The sequence below is a fragment of the Nerophis ophidion genome, linkage group LG18 (genome assembly GCF_033978795.1).
Source record: "Nerophis ophidion isolate RoL-2023_Sa linkage group LG18, RoL_Noph_v1.0, whole genome shotgun sequence".
Lineage (NCBI taxonomy): Eukaryota > Metazoa > Chordata > Actinopteri > Syngnathiformes > Syngnathidae > Nerophis > Nerophis ophidion.
Genome location: NC_084628.1, coordinates 7,383,014 through 7,405,310, shown reverse-complemented (window position 1 = coordinate 7,405,310; position 22,297 = coordinate 7,383,014). Strand labels below are relative to the sequence as shown.

Genomic DNA, 22,297 nt, shown 5'->3' with positions numbered 1-22,297 from the left:
ACTTTCCCCACATTTTGTTAAGTATAGCCTTATTCCAAAATGGTATTCATTCATTTTTGTATATATACCCCATACCCCATATTGACAAATTGTTTTGCTTGTTTTTAAATCTGGCAAATTTATATATATATATATATATATATATATATATATATTAATAATTATATATATATTTAATAAATATAAATTATATATATATATATATATATATATATGGGTATGTACTGTAGATATATATATGTATATATATGTATATGTGTATATGTATATATATATGTATATGTATATATACATATACATATGTGTGTGTGTGTATGTATATATATATATATATATATATATATATATATATATATATAGTGTTTATATATATATATATATATATATAAACACAATCGCTTGTTTCACATTTTTCTTTTAGTTTTTTAGTTTTAATACATTTGCAAAATTTAAAAACTAAACTACAATTTTCACGTTGTCATTCTGAGGTATTGTCTGTAGAATTGTCAGGACAAAAATTACATGTTTTTTTTCCATTTTGGAATACGGCTGTAACATAACAAACTGCACAATGGAATAAAATAATTTTTTGTCCTCACAATTCTATTAGCAATACCCGATAATAGCAATGTGAAACAGTTTTTACAGTTTTTAGTTTTTATTTATTAAACATTTTTTAAAAAGCATACCTTCCGCAGCGCCCCCCGCGACCCCGAAAGGGAATAAGCGGTAGAAAATGGATGGACGGATGGACGTGTCACATGTTTTTTTCACATTGTAATTATAGGTTATTTTCCCGATAGCAGCTAAGATAGGCTCCAGCTCCCCCCGCGAACCCGGAAGGGACAAGTGGTAGTAAATGCATGGAATAAGGCTGTAACATAACAAAATATGGAAAAAGGAAAGCTGTGAATAGCAGTTCAGCCAATCCTTTTAAGTTACGGTATGGTTGTTAACATGGGCGCAGATTGAAAGTGTGAGTCAGGATGGTGTGTGGAAAAGCTAAATACCTGTGTCAGTCTCCCATGTAATAGACATTTTACAACAACTGTTTGGAACAAATTTCTGCTAAAAGGTCACATTGCATACTGGATTTGCCGTTGACTGGAGAATTTGATTGGCTGTCAAAATGTCTCTGACTGTAAAGAAGACTGCTAATCTTCTATTAAAAACAAAAGTCTTGGACTTTAATGTATTACTACAAAGAGTGGAATTATCTATACTAAGTGGAATAGCGGGGTGCTGATTGTTTCGGTAGTTAACATGGGCGTTGATTGCGTGGTATCTTAATAGCAGTTTAGTCTATCCTTTTAAATTACGGTTTGGTAGTTAACACAGACGCTGATTGAAACCTTGAGTCAGGATGGTGTGTGGAAAAGCTAAATTTCTGTGTCAGTCTCCTAGATATAATTATGTTAAAGCAACTGTGTGTAACAAAGTTCTGCTAAACAGTGACGTTGCGTCCCAGATTTGCCATTAACTGGCGATTAGAATGGGCTATCCAAAAAGTCTCTGACAGTAAAGAAGATAAAAGTTTTGAACTTTGTAACTTAATGAGCTGTTCGATCATTCAAACTAATTGGTTTGAGAATGTATTTAAGACATCAATGAATACTTTGGTAAGAACACTGCCTGATTAAATGTAATACTACAAAGATCTGAATACCTAAGGCCTACTGAAACCCGCTACTACCGACCGTGTGACTTCACCGGTGGTAGCGGACATGTTCTCTCAGCACCGATCACGGCTAAAAGTAGTCTGTTTTTATCGCATAATTACACAGTATTCTGGAAATCTGTGTTGGTGAATCTTTTGCAATTTGTTCAATTAATAATGGAGACTCTAAAGAAGAAAGATGTTGGTGAAAAGCGGCTGTTGCAACACAAACACAGCCGGAGTTTTTGTTGTGAAGCTTTAATATAGATCAGAGCGGTCAAGCGAACATGGTTCTCCACCACATGTCAAACGGCAGGTTTCGGTGGGAAAATTGTGGTAATAAATCGGCTCTTACCGTAAACATGAGCGGAGCTTGCGTCCTCATGCAGCTGTCAAAGAGGCAGCTGCGACTTTATTGGCTCCTCCATGGCTTCCATCAGAGACACTGGCGGTCACCACACCCTTCCGACTTTAAGGTATGACTAAATAATCTCACTAAAACAGTAGTAACACAATAAGCAGATAAGGGATTTTACAGAGGGCTTCACGGTGGCAGAGGGGTTAGTGCGTCTGCCTCACAATACGAAGGTCCTGCAGTCCTGGGTTCAAATCCAGGCTCGGGATCTTTCTGTGTGGAGTTTGCATGTCGTCCCTGTGAATGCGTGGGTTCCCTCCGGGTACTCCGGCTTCCTCCCACTTCCAAAGACATGCACCTGGGGATAAGTTGATTGGCAACACTAAATTGGCTCTAGTGTGTGAATGTGAGTGTGAATGTTGTCTGTCTATCTCTGTTGGCCCTGCGATGAGGTGGCGACGTGTCCAGGGTGTACCCCGCCTTCCACCCAATTGTAGCTGAGATAGGCGCCAGTGCCCCCCGCGACCCCGAAAGGGAATAAGCGGTAGGAAATGGATGGATGGGGATGGATTTTACAGAATTATCCTAGTAAATGTGTCTAATAACATCTGAATCGCTCCCACTGCCCTCGTCTTTTTTTTTCTTCTTCTAGTCCTTCACTCTCACTATCCTCATCCACGAATCTTTCATCCTTGCTCAAATTAATGGGGAAATTGTCGTTTTCTCGGTCCGAATCGCTCTCGCTGCTGGTGGCCATGATTGTAAACAATGTGAGTATTTGAGGAGCTTTGATTGATTGATTGATTGATTGATACTTTTATTAGTAGATTGCACAGTACAGTACATATTCCGTACAATTGACCACTAAATGGTAACACCCGAATAAGTTTTTCAACTTGTTTAAGTCGGGGTCCACGTTAATCAATTCATGGTAGCTCTACAACCAGTGACATCACACACTTATCGCCTGCTACTTCCGGTACAGACAAGGCTTTTTTATTACCGACCAAAAGTTGCGAACTTTATCGTCGATGTTCTCTACTAAATCCTTTCAGCAAAAATATGGCAATATCGCGAAATGATCAAGTATCACACATAGAATGGACCTGCTATCCCCGTTTGAATAAGAAAATCTCATTTCAGTAGGCCTTCAATGAATTATCTGTAATAAGTGGAAAAGCGGTCGGCCCGCCCGCCGGGGAGCCCATGCGAACTGTGCCCTCCTGGCAACACTAGCGATGGCCCGACCGGCCGCCTGGCTTTTCCGCTTATTACATTATATATATGATATTTTCTCAACCCATATCATAAATATAATATATCATTATATATATGATATTTTCTGAACTCGCCCAGCCCTATGTGCAATCTACTAATAAAAGTTGAAATGAATAAAAAAAAAAACGCCCTATCTTGCCTCTGATTGGCCTGTCTGTAATGTTTTGCCCTAATCTTTACCAATCATAACTCATCATAGTAAACAACCAACCAATCATGGATTATCTTATACGTAAACCAACTAATCATCATTGATGATTCCCGTATATTTTTTTGTCCCCTGCTCGTGGAGTTGCTTTGCTACGTAGCTTCGATTTTTAAGTCAGTAATCCCCCAGGCACGGCCACTGCTCACTGCTCCACTCACCTCCCAGGGGGTGATCAAGGGTGATGGGTCAAACGCAGAAAATCATTTCGCCGCACGCGGGTTTGACAATATTTGGTTCTTTAACTTTTTTTTCATGGAAAACCGTTGTTTTTACTACTGCATTGTCAAAAACCGTACTTTTTACAGAAAATAATCATAGTTGTTGGCAGGTATGGCAAAGCAAAGGATCAAGATTTAACATTGAACAATTTCTCAATCCCATTATTAAGAATGATCACACACGTCATGATATTTCAAAGTTCAAGGCTTTTATTTGTACTATACAGGTCAGTCTTCTTTACTGTCAAAGACTTTGTGAAGAGTTAATCAAATCCACCAGTCAAATAACAAGTCCAGTATGCAATGACACCTTATTTCATTATTTCATTCTTTTGCTCTAATATCTTTATTAGCTGGGAGACTGACACGGGCATTTAACTTTTCCATACACCATCCTGAATCATGGTTTCAATCATAGTCCATGTTAACTACCAAACCGTAACTTAAAAGGGTTGGCTGAACTGCCATGAAGGTACGACGCAATCGGCGCCCCCATTAACTACCGAATCGTAGCTTAAAAGGTTTGGCTGCACTACTAAAGGTATTGTTCTGATGCGATGGCACAGTACGCATGGTCCGACCGGCCGCAGGGCTGAGCCAGGAGTCCTCAATGACATTTGTGTATGGACTAAAATCTCATCTTCACGTGACTGATCATAGCCCAGTGGTTAATATATTTGAATTAGAACATAATTTACTGGTTTTGACCTCCACTCTGGTTGACGGTATTTTCTTACAACTCATCAAACTTTAGTCAGCCAGGGGGTCGGAGATAACATTTCTGTATGGAAAGAAAACAGTTCTCCACAAGACAAGGATGTCCCACTGGTTAAGACTGCTGACTTGGAATCAGAGGTAGTGGGTTCAATCCCCACTATAAGTGACTGTATTTTGTTCAATCTCATCTTACTTTACTGAACCAGGAGTCCTCATTTACATTTGTGTATGGAACGCAATCTATTCTTCACAGGATCCTGGGATAGACCAGGAGTTCAGACTGCTGACTCGGATTGAAAGGTACTGGTTCAAACCCAACTCTGGTTGATGGTATTTTGTTCTACCTCATCAAAATTTACTGAGCCAGGAGTGTGTATGAAAAAAACATTTACACCACAAGATCCAAGATAGCCCAGTGGTTAAGACTGTTGACTCCGGTTGAAGAGTACAGGGTTTGAGTCCTGTTTGGATTGACATGTAATTTACAAAACCAGCTGAAGGCTTTAAGGTGACACATATTGTCTGCCATGTAATGTTAAAATAATTATATGATAAACTTTTTTTTTTTTAATCCAATTACAATTTACTTATTTTATTTTAATTGTACCCAGGAGAGGTCATTTGTCAACTTTTTTTTTTTTTAATTAACTTTTTACTCCTATTCCCACCCACCTCAGGAATTACACTCACTCGCACACACACATTCTCACACACTCATTCATTCTCACACACACAAACACAGGTAACCCCTGAGGTGTCATCATTGACTATTTATTTTTGATTATTATTATCTTTAGTGTTTACTTAATTTTTCAATTATATGTTACTCAAACAACTAGCACATAACATTAGTCTGTGTGGGCGAGAAGAAACACCCCACAATGTATGTCATTTTGACGCCATACAGCTGAATTACTGATACCATGTATGGGGTTTGAACTCACTACCCCTGTATTAGGAGCCTGCAGTGTTGACCATTGAGCTATCCTGGGTCCCATTAAGGTTTGATTTTCGCTCATATACAAATGTAATCAGTGAACTATGATCAAGGAGAAACAAAAACAAGATCTTCCTAGTTATGGATTTGAACCCAGCTGTACTGTGTGAGAGGCAGCAGTCTCAACCATTGATCAATCCTGGGTACCACTAATAGTTGGTTTTCGCTCATATACAAATGTAATCAGTGAACTATCACCGAGGTGAAACAAAAAAACAAGATCTTCTAGTTATGGATTTGATCCCAGTAGTAAAGCATGAGAGGCAGCAGTATTAACCAGTGAGCTATCCTTGGCCCCATTAGCATTGTTTTCGCTCATATATACATGTATTCAGTGAACTATGATCGAGGAGAAAAAAAAAACAAGATCTTTGTAGTTATGGATTTGAACCTGATCGTGCTGCATGGTATGCAGCAGTCTCAACCATTGACCTATCCTGGGTATCACTAATGTTTGATTTTTGCTCATATACAAATGTAATCAGTGAACTATGACCGTGGTAAAACAAAAAATAAGAGCTTCCAAGTTATGGATTTGAACCCAGTAGTACTGCATGAGAAGCAACAGTCTTAACCATTGATCTATCCTTGGTCCCACTAATTTTGTTTTTGCTCATATACAAATTTAATCAGTGAACTATGATCGAGGAGAAACAAAAACAACATCTTTCTAGTTATGGATTTGAACCCAGTTGTACTGCGTGAGAGGCAGCAGTCTCAACCATTGAGCTATCCTGGGTCCTGCTAACTATTGTTTTTCTTTTCATACACAAATGTAATCAGGGATCTATGACCGAGGCGAAACAAAAAACAAGATCTTCCTGGTTATGGATTTGATCCCAGTAGTACTGCATGAGAGGCAGCAGTCTTAACCATTGAGTTATCCTTGGTCCCATTAGTTTAACTTGTTGCTGAACTGCCATAAAGGTACGACGCAATCAGCGCCCCTGTTTACTACTGAACCGTAACTCAAAAGGGTTGGCTGCACAACTAAAAGGTATTTTCAGGCGGCCAGGTAGGTGGTTGCTAATCTTACCAGAAGACACAGTAAGCACGGCTTGACCGGTGGCTGGGCAGGCTCTTGTCAATATTGTCGTAAGGCACAGAACGCATTGCTTTTGAAAGTTTCCTGGTATCCTTAATATCATTTCTCATTTCAACATGTTTTTTTTAACACTTCTTCATGGATTTAAAAATTTCCAACACCAACCTTTTCAACTCATTCAGATCATTCAAGTGATATATATATTTTTTTTTTCCCAAAAAATATGATGCAATCCCAGATCTCGTTTACTACCGAACTGTAACTTAAAAGGGTTGGCTAAACTGCCATAAAGGTACGACGCCCCGGTTTACTACCGAACCATGACTTAACAGGGTTGGCTGCACAACTAAAGGCATTTTCAGGCGGCCAGGCAGATGGTTGCTAATCTTGCCAGAAGACACGTTATGCATGGCTTGCCTGGTATCCTCAAAACCCACTTCTCATTTCAACATGTTTTTATTTCAACATTTCTCCACCGATTTAAAAAATTCCAACACCAACCTTTTCAACTCATTCAGACCATTCAAGTGATATTTTTATTTTTATTCAAAAAAATATGATGCAATCCCAGATCTCGTTAACTACCGAACCGTAACTTAAAAGGGTTGGCTGTACTGACATAAAGGTACGACGCAATCGGCGCCCCTGTTTACTACCGAACTGTAACTCAAAAGGTTTGGCTGCAAAACTTAAGGTATTGTTCTGTAGCCATCACTACTGCTGCCTGGAAGGCACAGTATGCATGGCCCGACCGGGTTTGGTAGTTAACACGAGCGCCAATTGTGTTGTCCTTAGTAGCTGTTCAGCCAACCCTTTCAAATTACCGTTTTAAGAAGAACTAAATGTTGAAATCGTGAGTCAGGATGGTGTGTGGAAAAGCTAAATGCCTGTGTCAGTCTCCCAGATAATAAACATGTCAAAGCAAAAAACTTGAAAGAAAATTCTGTCAAAAGGTGTCATTGCACACCAAAACTGTCATTGACTGGTGATATTGATAACAAGGCAAATATTATTGTGGTTAATTTAGCACCAAACAACACCAGTGGATTTCATTATCACTTGTATTACATGTGTCTAATGCTGCGGGTCAGAGGAGCTGTAACAATTGCATTGTAGAGTATAGGAAATCCCAGGAAAATTGGTAAAAATATTCAAAAGAATAGTCTCATGGCCTAAACTGTAACAATACTTAACAAAAACTCGCCATCTGCTCAATCACAATTTTATAGCAGTTAATAAATGTATTATTTGTTTTCCTCTTGGGGCTTCACGGTGGCAGAGGGGTTAGTGCGTCTGCCTCACAATACGAAGGTCCTGCAGTCCTGGGTTCAAATCCAGGCTTGGGATCTTTCTGTGTGGAGTTTGCATGTTCTCCCCGTGAATGCGTGGGTTCCCTCCGGGTACTCCGGCTTCCTCCCACTTCCAAAGACATGCACCTGGGGATAGGTTGATTGGCAACACTAAATTGGCCCTAGTGTGTGAATGTTGTACCGATTGTAGCTGAGATAGGCGCCATCGACCCCAAAAGGGAATAAGCGGTAGAAAATGGATGGATGGATGGGTTTTCCTCTTGAGGAACCTTGAAATATAATTATAATAATGATTTCTTCTTGGGGCAGCATGGTGGAAGAGGGGTTAGTGCACCTGCCTCACAATACGAAGCTCCTGATCAGTCCTGGGTTCAATCCCGGGCTCGGGATCTTTCTGTGTGGAATTTGCATGTTATCCCCGTGACTGCGTGGGTTCCCTCCGGGTACTTCGGTTTCCTCCCACCTCCAAAGACATGCACCTGGGGATAGGTTGATTGGCAACATGAAATCGACCCTAGTGTGTGAACGTGAGTGTGAATGTTGTCTTATCTGTGTTGGCCCTGCGATGAGATGGTGACTTGTCCAGGGTGTAACCCGCCTTCCGCCTGAATGCAGCTGAGATAGGCTCCAGCACTCCCTGCGACCCCAAAAAGGGACAAGCGGTAGAAAATGGATGGAATTTATTTTTGGATGTTACAGAAAGTATGAGAATGTGCGAGCTGCTCTCTGCTCTTTACTTTATAAGTCTATTTGTCTAGGTTTTTATACAAGGTTGGGATTTTTGGCAGATGCATATTTTCTGTCGTCTTCATGTCCATCCATCTCTGTCACATTGTTATTTGATTGAATCGCAGAACATAACACTTGCGGCGCTCCTCAGAAGAACCCACGTTTCGAATGTTGCGGATGGAGGCTTGTAAAGCAGACTACATTCTGGTAATAGCGAAAACATAGACTGGGAAAACGGCAGAATAGAAGGACAAAAATGGGAAGTTTTGACAGGTTTGCAGAAGAGACGTACTGGCACTGCATTAGAAGAAGGGAAGGGTGGGGGCTGCTTGACCACCATGGGGAACACAGCTGAGCAAACTGAGGAAGAATTTTCACAAAGATTGTTCTGTCAGATATCAAAACATATTATTGACAGGGAGAGTAATTTTGATTCTTAGATAAATAAAATTAGGCTCCAAAAAAAGGCATTTTTACCCATGTAGGGCTACATTCATATTACGTGGATGCATATGCAAAAGTGCAATATATTTATCTGTACAGTAATCTATTTATATCTGCACCTTATTGCTCTTTTATCCTGCACTACTATGAGCTAATGCAACGACATTTTGTTCTTATCTGTACTGTAAAGTTCAAATTTGAATGACAATAAAAGGAAGTCTAAGTCTTTTCAATTGTAGTATAATATTTTTCATGGTCAATACTGGCTTATTGCTATCTACGTCACAACGGCTATTATTTTTGGTTATATCGTATCTGCTTATAGTGTTTTCTTGTAGTTGCTGAAAAAAGACCAATACGGATTTTTTAAAAAGCATATGCAAGCCAAATATTAGCGCCAATAATCGGTCGGCCCTTCAAGATACTTAAAGGCCTACTGAAATTAAATTTTCTTATTCAAACAGGGATAGCAGGTCCATTCTGTGTCATACTTGATCATTTCGCGATATTGCCATATTTTTGCTGTAAGGATTTAGTAGAGAACATCAACGATAAAGTTCGCAACTTTTGGTCGCTAATAAAAAAGCCTTGCCTGTACCGGAAGTAGCAGACGATGTGTGCGTGACGTCACGGGTTGTGGAGCTCCTCACATCTCAACATTGTTTACAATCATGGCCACCAGCAGCGAGAGCGATTCAGACCGAGAAAGCGACAATTTCCCCATTAATTTGAGCGAGGATGAATGAATCTTGGATGAGGGTAGTGAGAGTGAAGGGCTAGAAAAATAAAAAATAAAAAGACAGGGCAGTGGGAGTGATTCAGATGTTATTAGACACATTTACTAGGATCATTCTGGAAAATCCCTTATCTGCTTATTGTGTTACTAGTGTTTTAGTGAGATTATATGGTCCTACCTGAAAGTCGGAGGGGTGTGGCCACAGGTGTGGGGACCGGCAGTGTCTCTGAGGGAAGCCACGTTTCTCAACGAGGCGAAGTGAAGGCAGCTTTTTTTTCCACTCCTCCACGGTGGAAGCATCCCATGTTCGGGGGCGGCCTGTCGGAGGAGGCAAGAGAGTCCGCAGCTGCTTCTTTGACAGGTGCACGAGGAACGACGCAGGCTCTGCTCATGTCTATGGTAAGAGCCGACTTATTACCACAATTTTCTCACCGAAACCTGCCAGTTGACATGTGGTCAGGAACCATGTTCGCTTGACCGCTCTGTTCCATAGTAAAGCTTCACCTTCGGGAATGTAAACAAGGAAACACCGGCTGTGTTTGTGTTGCTAAAGGCAGCCGCAATACACCACTTCCCACCTACATATTTCTTCTTTGACGTCTCCATTATTAATTGAACAAATTGCAAAAGATTCAGCAACACAGATGTCCAGAATACTATGTAATTATGCGATTAAAGCAGACGACTTAGAGCTAGGATCGGGCTGGAACAAAATGTCCGCTACAATCCGTGACGGCACGCGCACGCGTCATCATACCGCGACGTTTTCAACAGGACACTTCGCGCAAAATTTAAAATTGCAATTTAGTAAACTAAACGGCCGTATTGGCATGTGTTGCAATGTTAAGATTGGTCGGTAGTAGTAGGTTTCAGTAGTTTTAATTATTCCATTTAAAAAACATTGCAAATATAATATTTTAAGTATCTGAAACACTGTTATGTATTAAATAGTTTTTTTAATTTTTTTTTTTAGAAAAGTTGGAGTCTGTCTATCCCAGTTAGAGATGCTACCATGAATTGATTAACGTGGACCCCTACTTAAACAAGTTGAAAAACTTATTCGGGTGTTACCATTTAGAGGTCAATTTTAGGGAATATGTACTGTACTGTGCAATCTACTGATAAAAGTTTCAATCAATCAATCATCCATACATTCATCCATTTAATACCGCTTGTCCCTTTTGGGGTCGATCACCATTAAACGAAATGCTGCTCTGTATGTCATACAAGTCGTTTAAGAAAGGAAAATCCTGCCATCTAGTGGGGAACATCAGTCATCATTGGTTAATATCCATCCATCCATTTTCTACCGCTTTTTCCCTTTCGGGGTCGCGGGGGGCGGTGGCGCCTATCTCAGCTACAATCGGGCGGAAGGCGGGGTACACCCTGGACAAGTCGCCACCTCATCGCAGTCATTGGTTAATATTCACTGTCTAAAACCACACAGTTGCAGCATGAGAACTCACTCTAAAGCAGTGGTTCTCAACCTTTTTTCAGTGATGTACCCCCTGTGAACATTTTTCTTTAATTGAAGTACCCCCTAATCAGAGCATTTTTGGTGGAAAAAAAGAGATAAGAAGTAAAATAAGTGAAGTGAATTATATAATGCTTTTTCTCTAATGACTCAAAGCGCTTTACATAGTGAAACCCAATATCTAAGTTACATTTAAACCAGTGTGGGTGGCACTGGGAGCAGGTGGGTGAAGTGTCTTGCCCAAGGACACAACGGCAGTGACTAGGATGGCAGAAGCGGGGATCAAACCTGAAACCCTCAAGTTGCTGGCACGGTTACTTTACCAACCGAACTATACCGCTTTTAAATACAGCACTATGTCATCAGTTTCTGATTCATTCAAATGTATAACAGTGCAAAATATTGCTCATTTGTAGTGGTCTTTCTTGAACTATTTGGAAAAAAAGATATAAAAATAACTAAAAACTTGTTGAAAAATAAACAAGTGATTCAATTATAAATAAAGATTTCTACACATAGAAGTAATCATCAACTTAAAGTGCTCTCTTTGGGGATTGTAATAGAGATCCATCTGGATTCATGAACTTCCATCCATTTTCTACCGCTTATTCCCTTTTTGGGGTCGCGGGGGGCGCTGGCGCCTATCTCAGCTACAGTCGGGCGGAAGGCAGGGTACACCCTGGACAAGTCACCACCTCATCGCAGGGCGAACACAGATAGACGGACAACATTCACACTCACATTCACACACTAGGGCCAATTTAGTGTTGCCAATCAACCTATCCCAAGGTATCAAATCAAATCAACTTCATTTATAAAGCACATTTCAAATTTAGCACAGGGGTTGCCAAAGTGCTGTACAATGGGCAGTTTAAAAGATAACACAAGGACCGAGAAAACAACACAACACAAACAGAACATGATAAAAAAAAATTCTAAACATTTCTTCACAAAAAAAGAAATCTTTAACATCAATATTAATGGAACATGTCCACAAAAAATCTATCCGTCAACACTGAATATTGCATTGTTGCATTTCTTTTCACAGTTTATGAACTTACATTCATATTTTGTTGAAGTATTATTCAATAAAGAATGGGGGTACGCGCACGTAATGCAACGTAATGCCTTTATTTCTTTCACAAAAAAGAGTACCGTATTTTTCGGACTATAAGTCGCAATTTTTTTCATAGTGCGACTTATACTCAGGAGCGACTTATGTGTGAAATTATTAACACATTACCGTAAAATATCAAATAATAGTATTTAGCTCATTCACGTAAGAGACTGGACGTATAAGATTTCATCGATTAGGTGTGACAGATTGTTTGGTAAACGTATAGCATGTTCTATATCAGTGGTTCTCGATTGGTTGTATGCGTACCCCTGGGGGAACTTGAAAGTATGCCAAGGGGTACATGAGATTTTTTTTTAAATATTCTAAAAAGAGTAATTCAAAAATCCTTCACAAATATATTTTTTGAAAAATACTTCAACAAAATATGAATGTAAGTTCATAAACTGTGAAAAGAAATGCAACAAGGCAATTATTCAGTCTTTACAGCTAAATTTTTTGTGGAGATGTTCCATAAATATGAAGTGAAGTGAATTATATTTATATAGCGCTTTTCTCTAGTGACTCAAAGCGCTTTACATAGTGAAACCCAATATCTGAGTTACATTTAAACCAGTGTGGGTGGCACTGGGAGCAGGTGGGTAAAGTGCCTTGCCCAAGGACACAACGGCAGTGACTAGAATGGCGGAAGCGGGAATCGAACCTGCAACCCTCAAGTTGCTGGCACGGCCACTCTACCAACCGAGCTATGCCGCCCCCAGATGGATCTCTATTACAATCCTCAAAGAGGACACTTTAAGTTGATGATTACTTCTATGTGTAGAAATCTCTATACATATTTGAAACACTTGTTTATTTTTCAACAAGTTTTTAGTCATTTTTATATCTTTTTTTCCAAATAGCTCAAGAAAGACCACTACAAATGAGCAACATTTTTGCACTGTTATACAATTTAATAAATCAGAAACTGATGACATAGTGCTGTATTTTACTTCTTTATGTCTTTTTTTCAACCAAAAATGCTTTACTCTGATTAGTGGGTACTTGAATTGAAAAAATGTTCACATGGGGTACATCACTGAAAAAAGGTGGGTATGTGTACGCCTTTATTTCTTTCACAAAAAAGAGTACCGTATTTTTCGGACTATAAGTCGCAATTTTTTTCATAGTTTGGCCGGGGGTGCGACTTATACTCTGGAGCGTTTTATCTGTGAAATTATTAACACATTACCGTAAAATATCAAATAATATTATTTAGCTCATTCACGTAAGAGACTAAACGTATAAGATTTCATGGGATTTAGCAATTAGGAGTGACAGATTTTTGGGTAAACGTATAGCATGTTCTATATCAGTGGTTCTCAAATAGGGGTACGCGTACCCCTGGGGGTACTTGAAGGTATGCCAAGGGGTATGTGAAATTTTTTGAAAATTCTTTATAAATATATTTATTGAATAATACTTCAACAAAATATGAATGTACGTTCATAAACTGTGTAAAGAAATTCAACAATGCAATATTCAGTGTTGACAGCTAGATTTTTTGTGGACATGTTCCATTAATATTAATCCAGATGGATCTCTATTACAATCCCTAAAGAGGGCACTTTAAGTTGATGATTACTTCTATGTGTAGAAATCTTTATTTATATTTGAAACACTTGTTTATTTTTCAACAAGTTTTTAGTAATTTTTATATCTTTTTTTCCAAATAGTTCAAGAAAGACCACTACAAATTAGCAATATTTTGCACTGTTAAACAATTTAATAAATCAGAAACTGATGACATAGTGCTGCATTTTACTTCTTTATGTCTTTTTTTCAACCAAAAATGCTTTACTCTGATTAGGGGGTACTTGAATTAAAAAAATGTTCACAGGGGGTACATCACTGAAAAAAGGTGGGTACGCGTACGTAATGCAACGTAATGCCTTTATTTCTTTCACAAAAGAACTGTAAGTCGCAATTTTTTTCATAGTTTGGCCGGGAGTGCGACTCATACTCAGGAGTGACTTATGTGTGAAATTATTAACACATTACCGTAAAATATCAAATAATATTATTTAGCTCATTCACATAAGAGACTAGACGTATAAGATGTCATCGGATTTATCGACTAGGAGTGACAGATTGTTTGGTAAACGTATAGCATGTTCTATATGTTACATTTATTTGAATGACTTACCATAATGTTATGCCCCACAATGCTATTTTCCAAGACACCTAGTGGTGGAAATCAGTTTTGCAGTTTGTGTTCTATTTTGACCCTCCTGTCTTGCCGTAGCCAACTTAGTGTGGTTGTGTTTCAGAGAAACATCACTCACTGCGACGACTTTGAAGGTCTAAACCTGTAAGTTTATGTAAATGCCATATTGTGACACATTTTTTGTGCATTTTCAGTTTAAGACTGCTTTAGTCACATATTTGTGTCCATTGTTGAAAGCTAATTACTGGCAGTATTTGTTGGTTTGGATGTTAAATAGGCTACATAGCATACTTCTTTATTGGTTTATATGGCTATTTACACATGTATGTTGTATGTAGACATAAGCTAAATGTAAAATGTTTGTTTACGTGTTTTTGTTCACGGTTTTACAAAAATATACGATTGATCCTTCACTAAAAAGGCCTGAACTACACTACAAACGCTTGGGACTGTTTTTTTCATCAAGGATTGTATCATGTTAGCTATCTGCTAAGCTAACCAGCAAATAAATATAAATAATAAATAAATGGGTTGTACTTGTATAGCGCTTTTCTACCTTCAAGGTACTCAAAGCGCTTTGACACTACTTCCACATTTACCCATTCACACACTGATGGAGGGAGCTGCCATGCAAGGCGCCAACCAGCACCCATCAGGAGCAAGGGTGAAGTGCTCAGGTTGGTACTAGGTGGGGATTGAACCAGTGACACTATCCCACTGCGCCACATGTTGCAAGCATCAAATTCCATCCATCCATCCATTGTCTACCGCTTATTCCCTTTCGGGGTCGCGGGGGGCGCTGGCGCCTATCTCAGCTACAATCGGGCGGAAGGCAGGGTACACCCTGGACAAGTCGCCACCTCATCGCAGGGCCAACACAGATAGACAGACAACATTCACACACTAGGGCCAATTTAGTGTTGCCAATCAACCTATCCCCAGGTGCATGTCTTTGGAAGTGGGAGGAAGCCGGAGTACCCGGAGGGAACCCACGCATTCACGGGGAGAACATGCAAACTCCACACAGAAAGATCCCGGGCCTGGATTTGAACCCAGGACTGCAGGACCTTCGTATTGTGAGGCAGACGCACTAACCCCTCTGCCACCGTGAAGCCCGCATCAAATTCCAAATGAGCTAATATTTGCAAAAAAATACCAAAGTTTCTGAGTGTGAACATGAAATATCTTGTCTTTGCAGTCCACTCAATTGAACACAAGGCTAAAGGACCCGCAAATCACTGCAATCCGTCCCTATTCACCATTTACACAACGCGACAACTGCAGAGGCTGTCACAAATATATTAGAATATGAGAAACACTCCTACTGATGCCCTTTGAGAGGCCGCGCTGACTCACTTCCTCTCTTCTCCTTCAAAATAAAGGCATTCACATGAAGCCAACAACGCCATCTTGTCATCCACGCCAACCAACTCGAGGACGGTACATTCTTCATCTGAATGGGAATATATGAACATACTAGCATTCGGCAGAGCTTGTACAGTAAGTGATGTTTTATCATGTTGGTTGGCGCTCATAAAGTCTGCAGTAAGTAATAATCAGTGATGTAAAAAAAAAAAAAAAAGTCGTGATGCGGTTTGGAATTTTATGTGCCGCGTATGCTTAAAATTAGCAAAATACGTAAATATTTGATGTTATTATAAATGTGCCTTTTACTACATTACATATACGTATACTTACATCATGTAAGTGCTTGGCAGAATAAAACGACTCTTATTGGCCATTGTAAGCAGACTCTTGATCGCATTTATTTACTATTTAAAATGCATTAAAAAAAAAAATTAAGTTTTTGTACGTCATAAGGATTGTGAATGACAGGCAACATTTTAAAAAAAAGAAACTTATCTTTTGGAAGCTGAATATATATGTTAATATGTTATGTTAACATATTAACGTAAATATGTCACGTTAACATACCAGGCACCTTCTCAGTTGGTTAATTATGCGTCATATAACGTACACTTTTAGCCTGTTGTTCACTATTCTTTATTTATTTAAAATTTCCTTTCAAATGTCTATTCTTGGTGTTGGGTTTCATTAAATAAATTTCCCCCAAAAATGCCACGTATACTCCAGTGCGACTTATATATGTTTTTTCCTTCTTTATTATGCATTTTCGGCAGGTGCGACTTATACTCCGAAAAATACGGTATATTGTTTATGTTAAATGTGGAATGAGTGCTGTTGTGCTGTTGTACTGTGCAGGTTTGAAATAAACACTTCAATTCAAAATACTGTATTTCCTTGAATTGCCGCCGGGCATATAGTATGCGCCTGCCTTGAATTACTGCCGAGTCAAACTCGCTTCGCAAAATAATTAGCGCATGCTTAGTATTACCGCCTGGTCAAACTGGTGACGTCACGAGTGACACTTCCCCTGTCATCATTTTCAAAATGGAGGAGGCTGATTTCAATACCGGTAATTTGAAATCGCATAAAGGGAAGAAGATTAAGAGCTATTCAGTAGGATTTAAGGTCCAAGCTTACATCACACTCAAATTTTTACTGCATGCCTTTAGTAAGTGAATTGCCACAAGGCATATAGTATGCGCCTGCCTTGAATTACTGCCGAGTCAAACTCGCTTCGCAAATTAATTAGAGCATGCTTAGTATTACCGCCGGGTCAAATTCGTGACGTCACGAGTGACACTTCCCCTGTCATCATTTTCAAAATGGAGGAGGCTGATTTCAATGCCGGTAATTTGAAATGGCAGAAAGGGAAGAAGATTAAGAGCTATTCAGTAGGATTTAAGGTCCAAGCTTACATCACACTCAAATTTTTGCTGCATGCCTTTGGAAAGTGCCGGAGTGAGAAGAGGTTTTAAAATAATTAGCGCCCCGGCAGCAATTCAAGGAAATACGGTAAGCAGTATTTTATTCAGTTTGTCAAGCAAGTTTTGTTTAAAAAGCACCTTTATTAGTAGATGGACACCGCTAAACATTGCCCCACTTTTTTGGTATTTTGTAGTATATTATCCACTCTCAGCTCTTGTGCTTTTACAGTGGGGACAAAAAGTATTTAGTCAGCCACCGATTGTGCAAGTTCTCCCACTTAAAATGATGACAGAGGTCTGTAATTTTCATCATAGGTACACTTCAACTGTGAGAGACAGAATGTGAAAAAAAAAATCCAGGAATTCACATTGTAGGAATTTTAAGGAATTTATTTGTAAATTATGCTGGAAAATAAGTATTTGGTCAACCATTCAAAGCTCTCACTGGTGGAAGGAGGTTTTGGCTCAAAATCTCACGATACATGGCCCCATTCATTCTTTCCTTAACACGGATCAATTGTCCTGTCCCCTTAGCAGAAAAACAGCCCCAAAGTAAGATGTTTCCACCCCCATGCTTCACAGTAGTTATGGTGTTCTTGGGATGCAACTCAGTATTCTTCTTCCTCCAAACACGACGAGTTGAGTTTCTACCAAAAACTTCTATTTTGGTTTCATCTGACCACATGACATTTTCCCAATCTTCTGCTGTATCATCCATGTGCTCTCTGGCAAACTTCAGACGGGCCTGGACATGCACTGGCTTAAGCAGGGGGACACATCTGGCACTGCAGGATTTGATTCCCTGTCGGCGTAGTGTGTTACTGATGGTAACCTTTGTTACTTTGGTCCCAGCTCTGGTCATTCACCAGGTCCCCCTGGGTGGTTCTGGGATTTTTGCTCACCATTCTCATGATCATTTTGACCCCACGGGATGAGATCTTGCGTGGAGCCCCAGATCAAGGGAAATTATCAGTGGATAATTGCTCCCACTGTTGATCTTTTCACACCAAGCTGCTTGCCTATTGTAGATTCACTCTTCCCAGTCTGGTGCAGGTCTACAAATCTTTTCCTAGTGTCCTTCGACGGCTCTTTGGTCTTGGCCATAGTGGAGTTTGGAGTCTGACTGTTTGAGGTTTTGGACAGGTGTCTTTTATACAGATAACTAATTCAAACAGGTTCCATTAATACAAGTAACGAGTGGAGGAAAGAAGAGCTTCTTTAAAAAGAAGTTACAGGTCTGTGAGAGCAAGAGATCTTCCTTGTTTGAAGTGACCAAATACTTATTTTCCACCATAATTTACAAATTAATTATTTAAAATTCTTACAATGTGAATTCCTGGATTTTTTTTCACATTCTATCTCTCACAGTTGAAGTGTACCTATGATGAAAATCCCAGACCTCTGTCATCATTTTAAGTGGGAGAACTTGCACAATCGGTGGCTGACTAAATACTTTTTTGCCCCACTGTATGTGTATTACCTTTCTGTTGAAGTCAGTGTACATGCTTTGTGGTGCAATGTAAAGACTCGGAACATGTGGGTGAAACACAACATAATCCATGAGAGATACTACATGTTTGTACCTCATGCATTATTGACGTCTCCGCCTCCTTTTTTAGATGCTCAGATGACCAGGCCGCCCGGCTTCTCCCTGCTGCAGCCATGGTGATGATGATGATGATGATGATGATGATGAGAGCAAGCAGCAGGACGAAGAGGATGGCAGAGGGGGGAGTCTGGACTGAGTCAGGGCGGGGCGGCCAGAGGCAGGAAGCTGCTCACGCAGATCATCGTGGGACCACAGAGGCAGCAGGCAAAAAGGCAGCGACACAGAGAGGATTTTCCACACGGTATCACATGCGGGTGCTGGGTGGGGGAGAGGGAGGGGGGTGTCTTCCAGGCTGGGAGGGCTCAGCGATGCCTTGATGGAGTATGGGCCAGGTTTTAGGATTCTCCCACTGCCGTGAGTCTGCTTTTCTTCTCTCGCCTTCCCTTGCTCGAGCATATTTGTGCATCTCATCGTGCTCTCGGTTGTAGCCCAGCGGCTTTTTATTGCTCGCTGCCATGAGCATCGGAAATGTTAGCCTCCTCCTCTCTATTCTTCTGTGCTGTGCTTTATTTAACACATGGCTAACGAGTGTTTGTGTTGCACACTTATATTGTCAGGTCGGTTAGCAAAGACAATCATCACAAAAGTTGCGGTTTTGCTTTGCTAGTCCATTATACAGTGGGGCAAAAAAGTATTTAGTCAGCCACCGATTGTACAAGTTCTCCCACTTAAAATGATGACAGAGGTCTGTAATTTTCATCATAGGTACACTTCAACTGTGAAAGACAGAATGTGAAAAAAAAATCCAGGAATTCACATTGTAGGAATTTACAAAAAAATATTTCTAAATTATGGTGGAAAATAAGTATTTGGTCAACCATTCAAAGCTCTCACTGATGGAAGGAGGTTTTGGCTCAAAATCTCACGATACATGGCCCCATTCATTCTTTCCTTAATCAATCGGCTTGTCCCCTTAGCAGAAAAACAGCCCCAACGCATGATGTTTCCACCCCCATGTTTCACAGTAGTGATGGTGTTCTTGGGATGCAACTCAGTATTCTTCTTCCTCCAAACACAACGAGTTGAGTTTATACCAAAATGGATACATGGATGATATAGCAGAGGATTGGGAGAATGTCATGTGGTCAGATGAAACCAGAATAGAACTTCTGGTATAAACTCAACTCGTCGTGTTTGGAGGAAGAAGAATACTGAGTTGCATCCCAAGAACACCATACCTACTGTGAAGCATGGGGGTGGCAACATCATGTTTTGGGGCTGTTTTTCTGCTAAGGGGACAGGACGATTGATCCGTGTTAAGGAAAGAATGAATGTGGCCATGTATCGTGAGATTTTGAGCCAAAACCTCCTTCCATCAGTGAGAGCTTTGAATGGTTGACCAAATACTTATTTTCCACCATAATTTACAAATAAATTCTTTAAAATTCCTACAATGTGAATTCCTGGATTTTTTTTTCACATTCTGTCTCTCACAGTTGAAGTGTACCTATGATGAAAATTACAGACCTCTGTCATCATTTTAAGTGGGAGAACTTGCACAATCGGTGGCTGACTAAATACTTTTTTGCCCCACTGTATATTCAGACTAAGACACATTTTTTTATGTTTATTTTTGAAAATGAATACTCCTATAACAAATGACTGCCCTTGTCTTCCAGAGGAATATGGCTCGGTGGCATCCACTCCAGATTCAACACCTCCGTGCACCGACGGTATGAACGCATTATGAACTCTGACATGTGACTAAGAGCTGCTTTTTTAAAAAGTGAACACTATCATCAAACAAACTCTGGCATCAATTCACCCTGGAGATCCACAAGTGATGACAAGCTTTTTGTTCGGATCCCTCAAAGAGGCGTTCCAACTTTGGCTGCAGCACTTTTTGTTTAGACATCAAAGCCAAGACACCTCTTTGGTTATTTTACAAACCTCGTTTCCATATGAGTTGGGAAATTGTGTTAGATGTAAATATAAACGGAATACAATGATTTGCAAATCCTTTTCAACCCATATTCAATTGAATGCACTATTTGATGTTCAAACTCATAAACTTTATTTTTTTTTTGCAAATAATCATTAACTTAGAATTTCATGGCTGCAACACGTGCCAAAGTAGTTGGGAAAGGGCATGTTCACCACTGTGTTACATCACCTTTTCTTTTAACAACACTCAAACGTTTGGGACCTGAGGAAACTAATTGCTGAAGCTTTGAAAGTGGAATTCTTTCCCATTCTTGTTTTATGTAGCGCTTCAGTCGTTCAACAGTCTGGGGTCTCCGCTGTCGTATTTTACGCTTCATGATGCGCCACACATTTTCAATGGGAGACAGGTCTGGACTGCAGGTGGGCCAGGAAAGTACCCGCACTTTTTTTTTACGAAACCATGCTGTGGTAACACGTGCTGAATGTGGCTTGGCATCGTCTTGCTGAAATAAGCAGGGGCGTCCATGAAAAAGACAGCGCTTAGATGGCAGCATATGTTGTTCCAAAACCTGTATGTACCTTTCAGCATTAATGGTGCCTTCACAGATGATCAGTTATCCATGCCTTGGGCACTAATACACCCCCATATCATCACAGATGCTGGCTTTTGAACTTTGCGTCGATCAAAGTCTAGATGGTTCGCTTCCCCTTTGGTCCGGATAACACGATGTCGAATATTTCCAAAAACAATTCGAAATGTGGACTCGTCAGACCACAGAACACTTTTCCACTTTGCATCAGTCCATTTTAGATGATCTCGGGCACAGAGAAGCCGGCGGCGTTTCTGGATGTTGTTGATAAATAAATGGCTTTCGCTTTGCATAGTAGATCTTTAACTTGCACTTACAGATGTAGCGACGAACTGTATTTAGTGACAATGGTTTTCCGAAGTGTTCCTGAGCCCATGTGGTGATATCCTTTAGAGATTGATGTCGGTTTTTGATTCATTGCCGTCTGAGGGATCGAAGGTCACGATCATTCAATGTTGGTTTCCGGCCATGCCACTTCCGTGGAATGATTTCTCCAGATTCTCTGAATCTTTTGATGATATTATGGACCGTAGATGTTGAAATCCCTAAATTTCTTGCGATTGCACTTTGAGAAACGTTGTTCTTAAACTGTTTGACTATTTGCTCACGCAGTTGTGGACAAAGGGGTGTACCTCGCCCCATCCTTTCTTGTGAAAGACTGAGCATTTTTTGGGAAGCTGTTTTTATACCCAACCATGGCACCCACCTGTTCCCAATTAGCCTGCACACCTGTGGGATGTTCCAAATAAGTGTTTGATGAGGATTCCTCAACTTTATCAGTATTTATTGCCACCTTTCCCAACTTCTTTGTCAGATGTTGCTGGCATCAAATTCTAAAGTTAATTATTATTTGCAGATTTGAACATCAAGTATGTTGTCTGCGTAGCATATTCAACTGAATATGGGTTGAAAATTATTTGCAAATCATTGTATTCCGTTTATATTTACATCTAAAAATATTTTCCAACTCATA

The 22,297-nt window shown here is 39.9% G+C and overlaps 1 protein-coding gene across 5 annotated transcripts in view; it reads left to right on the top strand.

The window, feature by feature from the left end:
• rtn2a (reticulon 2a) overlaps positions 1 to 22,297 on the top strand; it is a 72,058-nt gene that overhangs the window by 833 nt on the left and 48,928 nt on the right. For 3 of the 5 annotated variants that reach the window (XM_061878636.1, XM_061878637.1, XM_061878634.1), the window contains exons 2-3: positions 18,861 to 19,054; positions 20,470 to 20,523. In XM_061878636.1, coding sequence (XP_061734620.1) covers positions 18,861 to 19,054; positions 20,470 to 20,523 — 248 coding nt within the window. Of the gene's footprint in view, positions 1 to 15,831; positions 15,950 to 18,860; positions 19,055 to 19,158; positions 19,205 to 20,469; positions 20,524 to 22,297 lie in introns of those variants that run through there. The other 2 variants (XM_061878638.1, XM_061878639.1) reach the window with 2 other exon arrangements.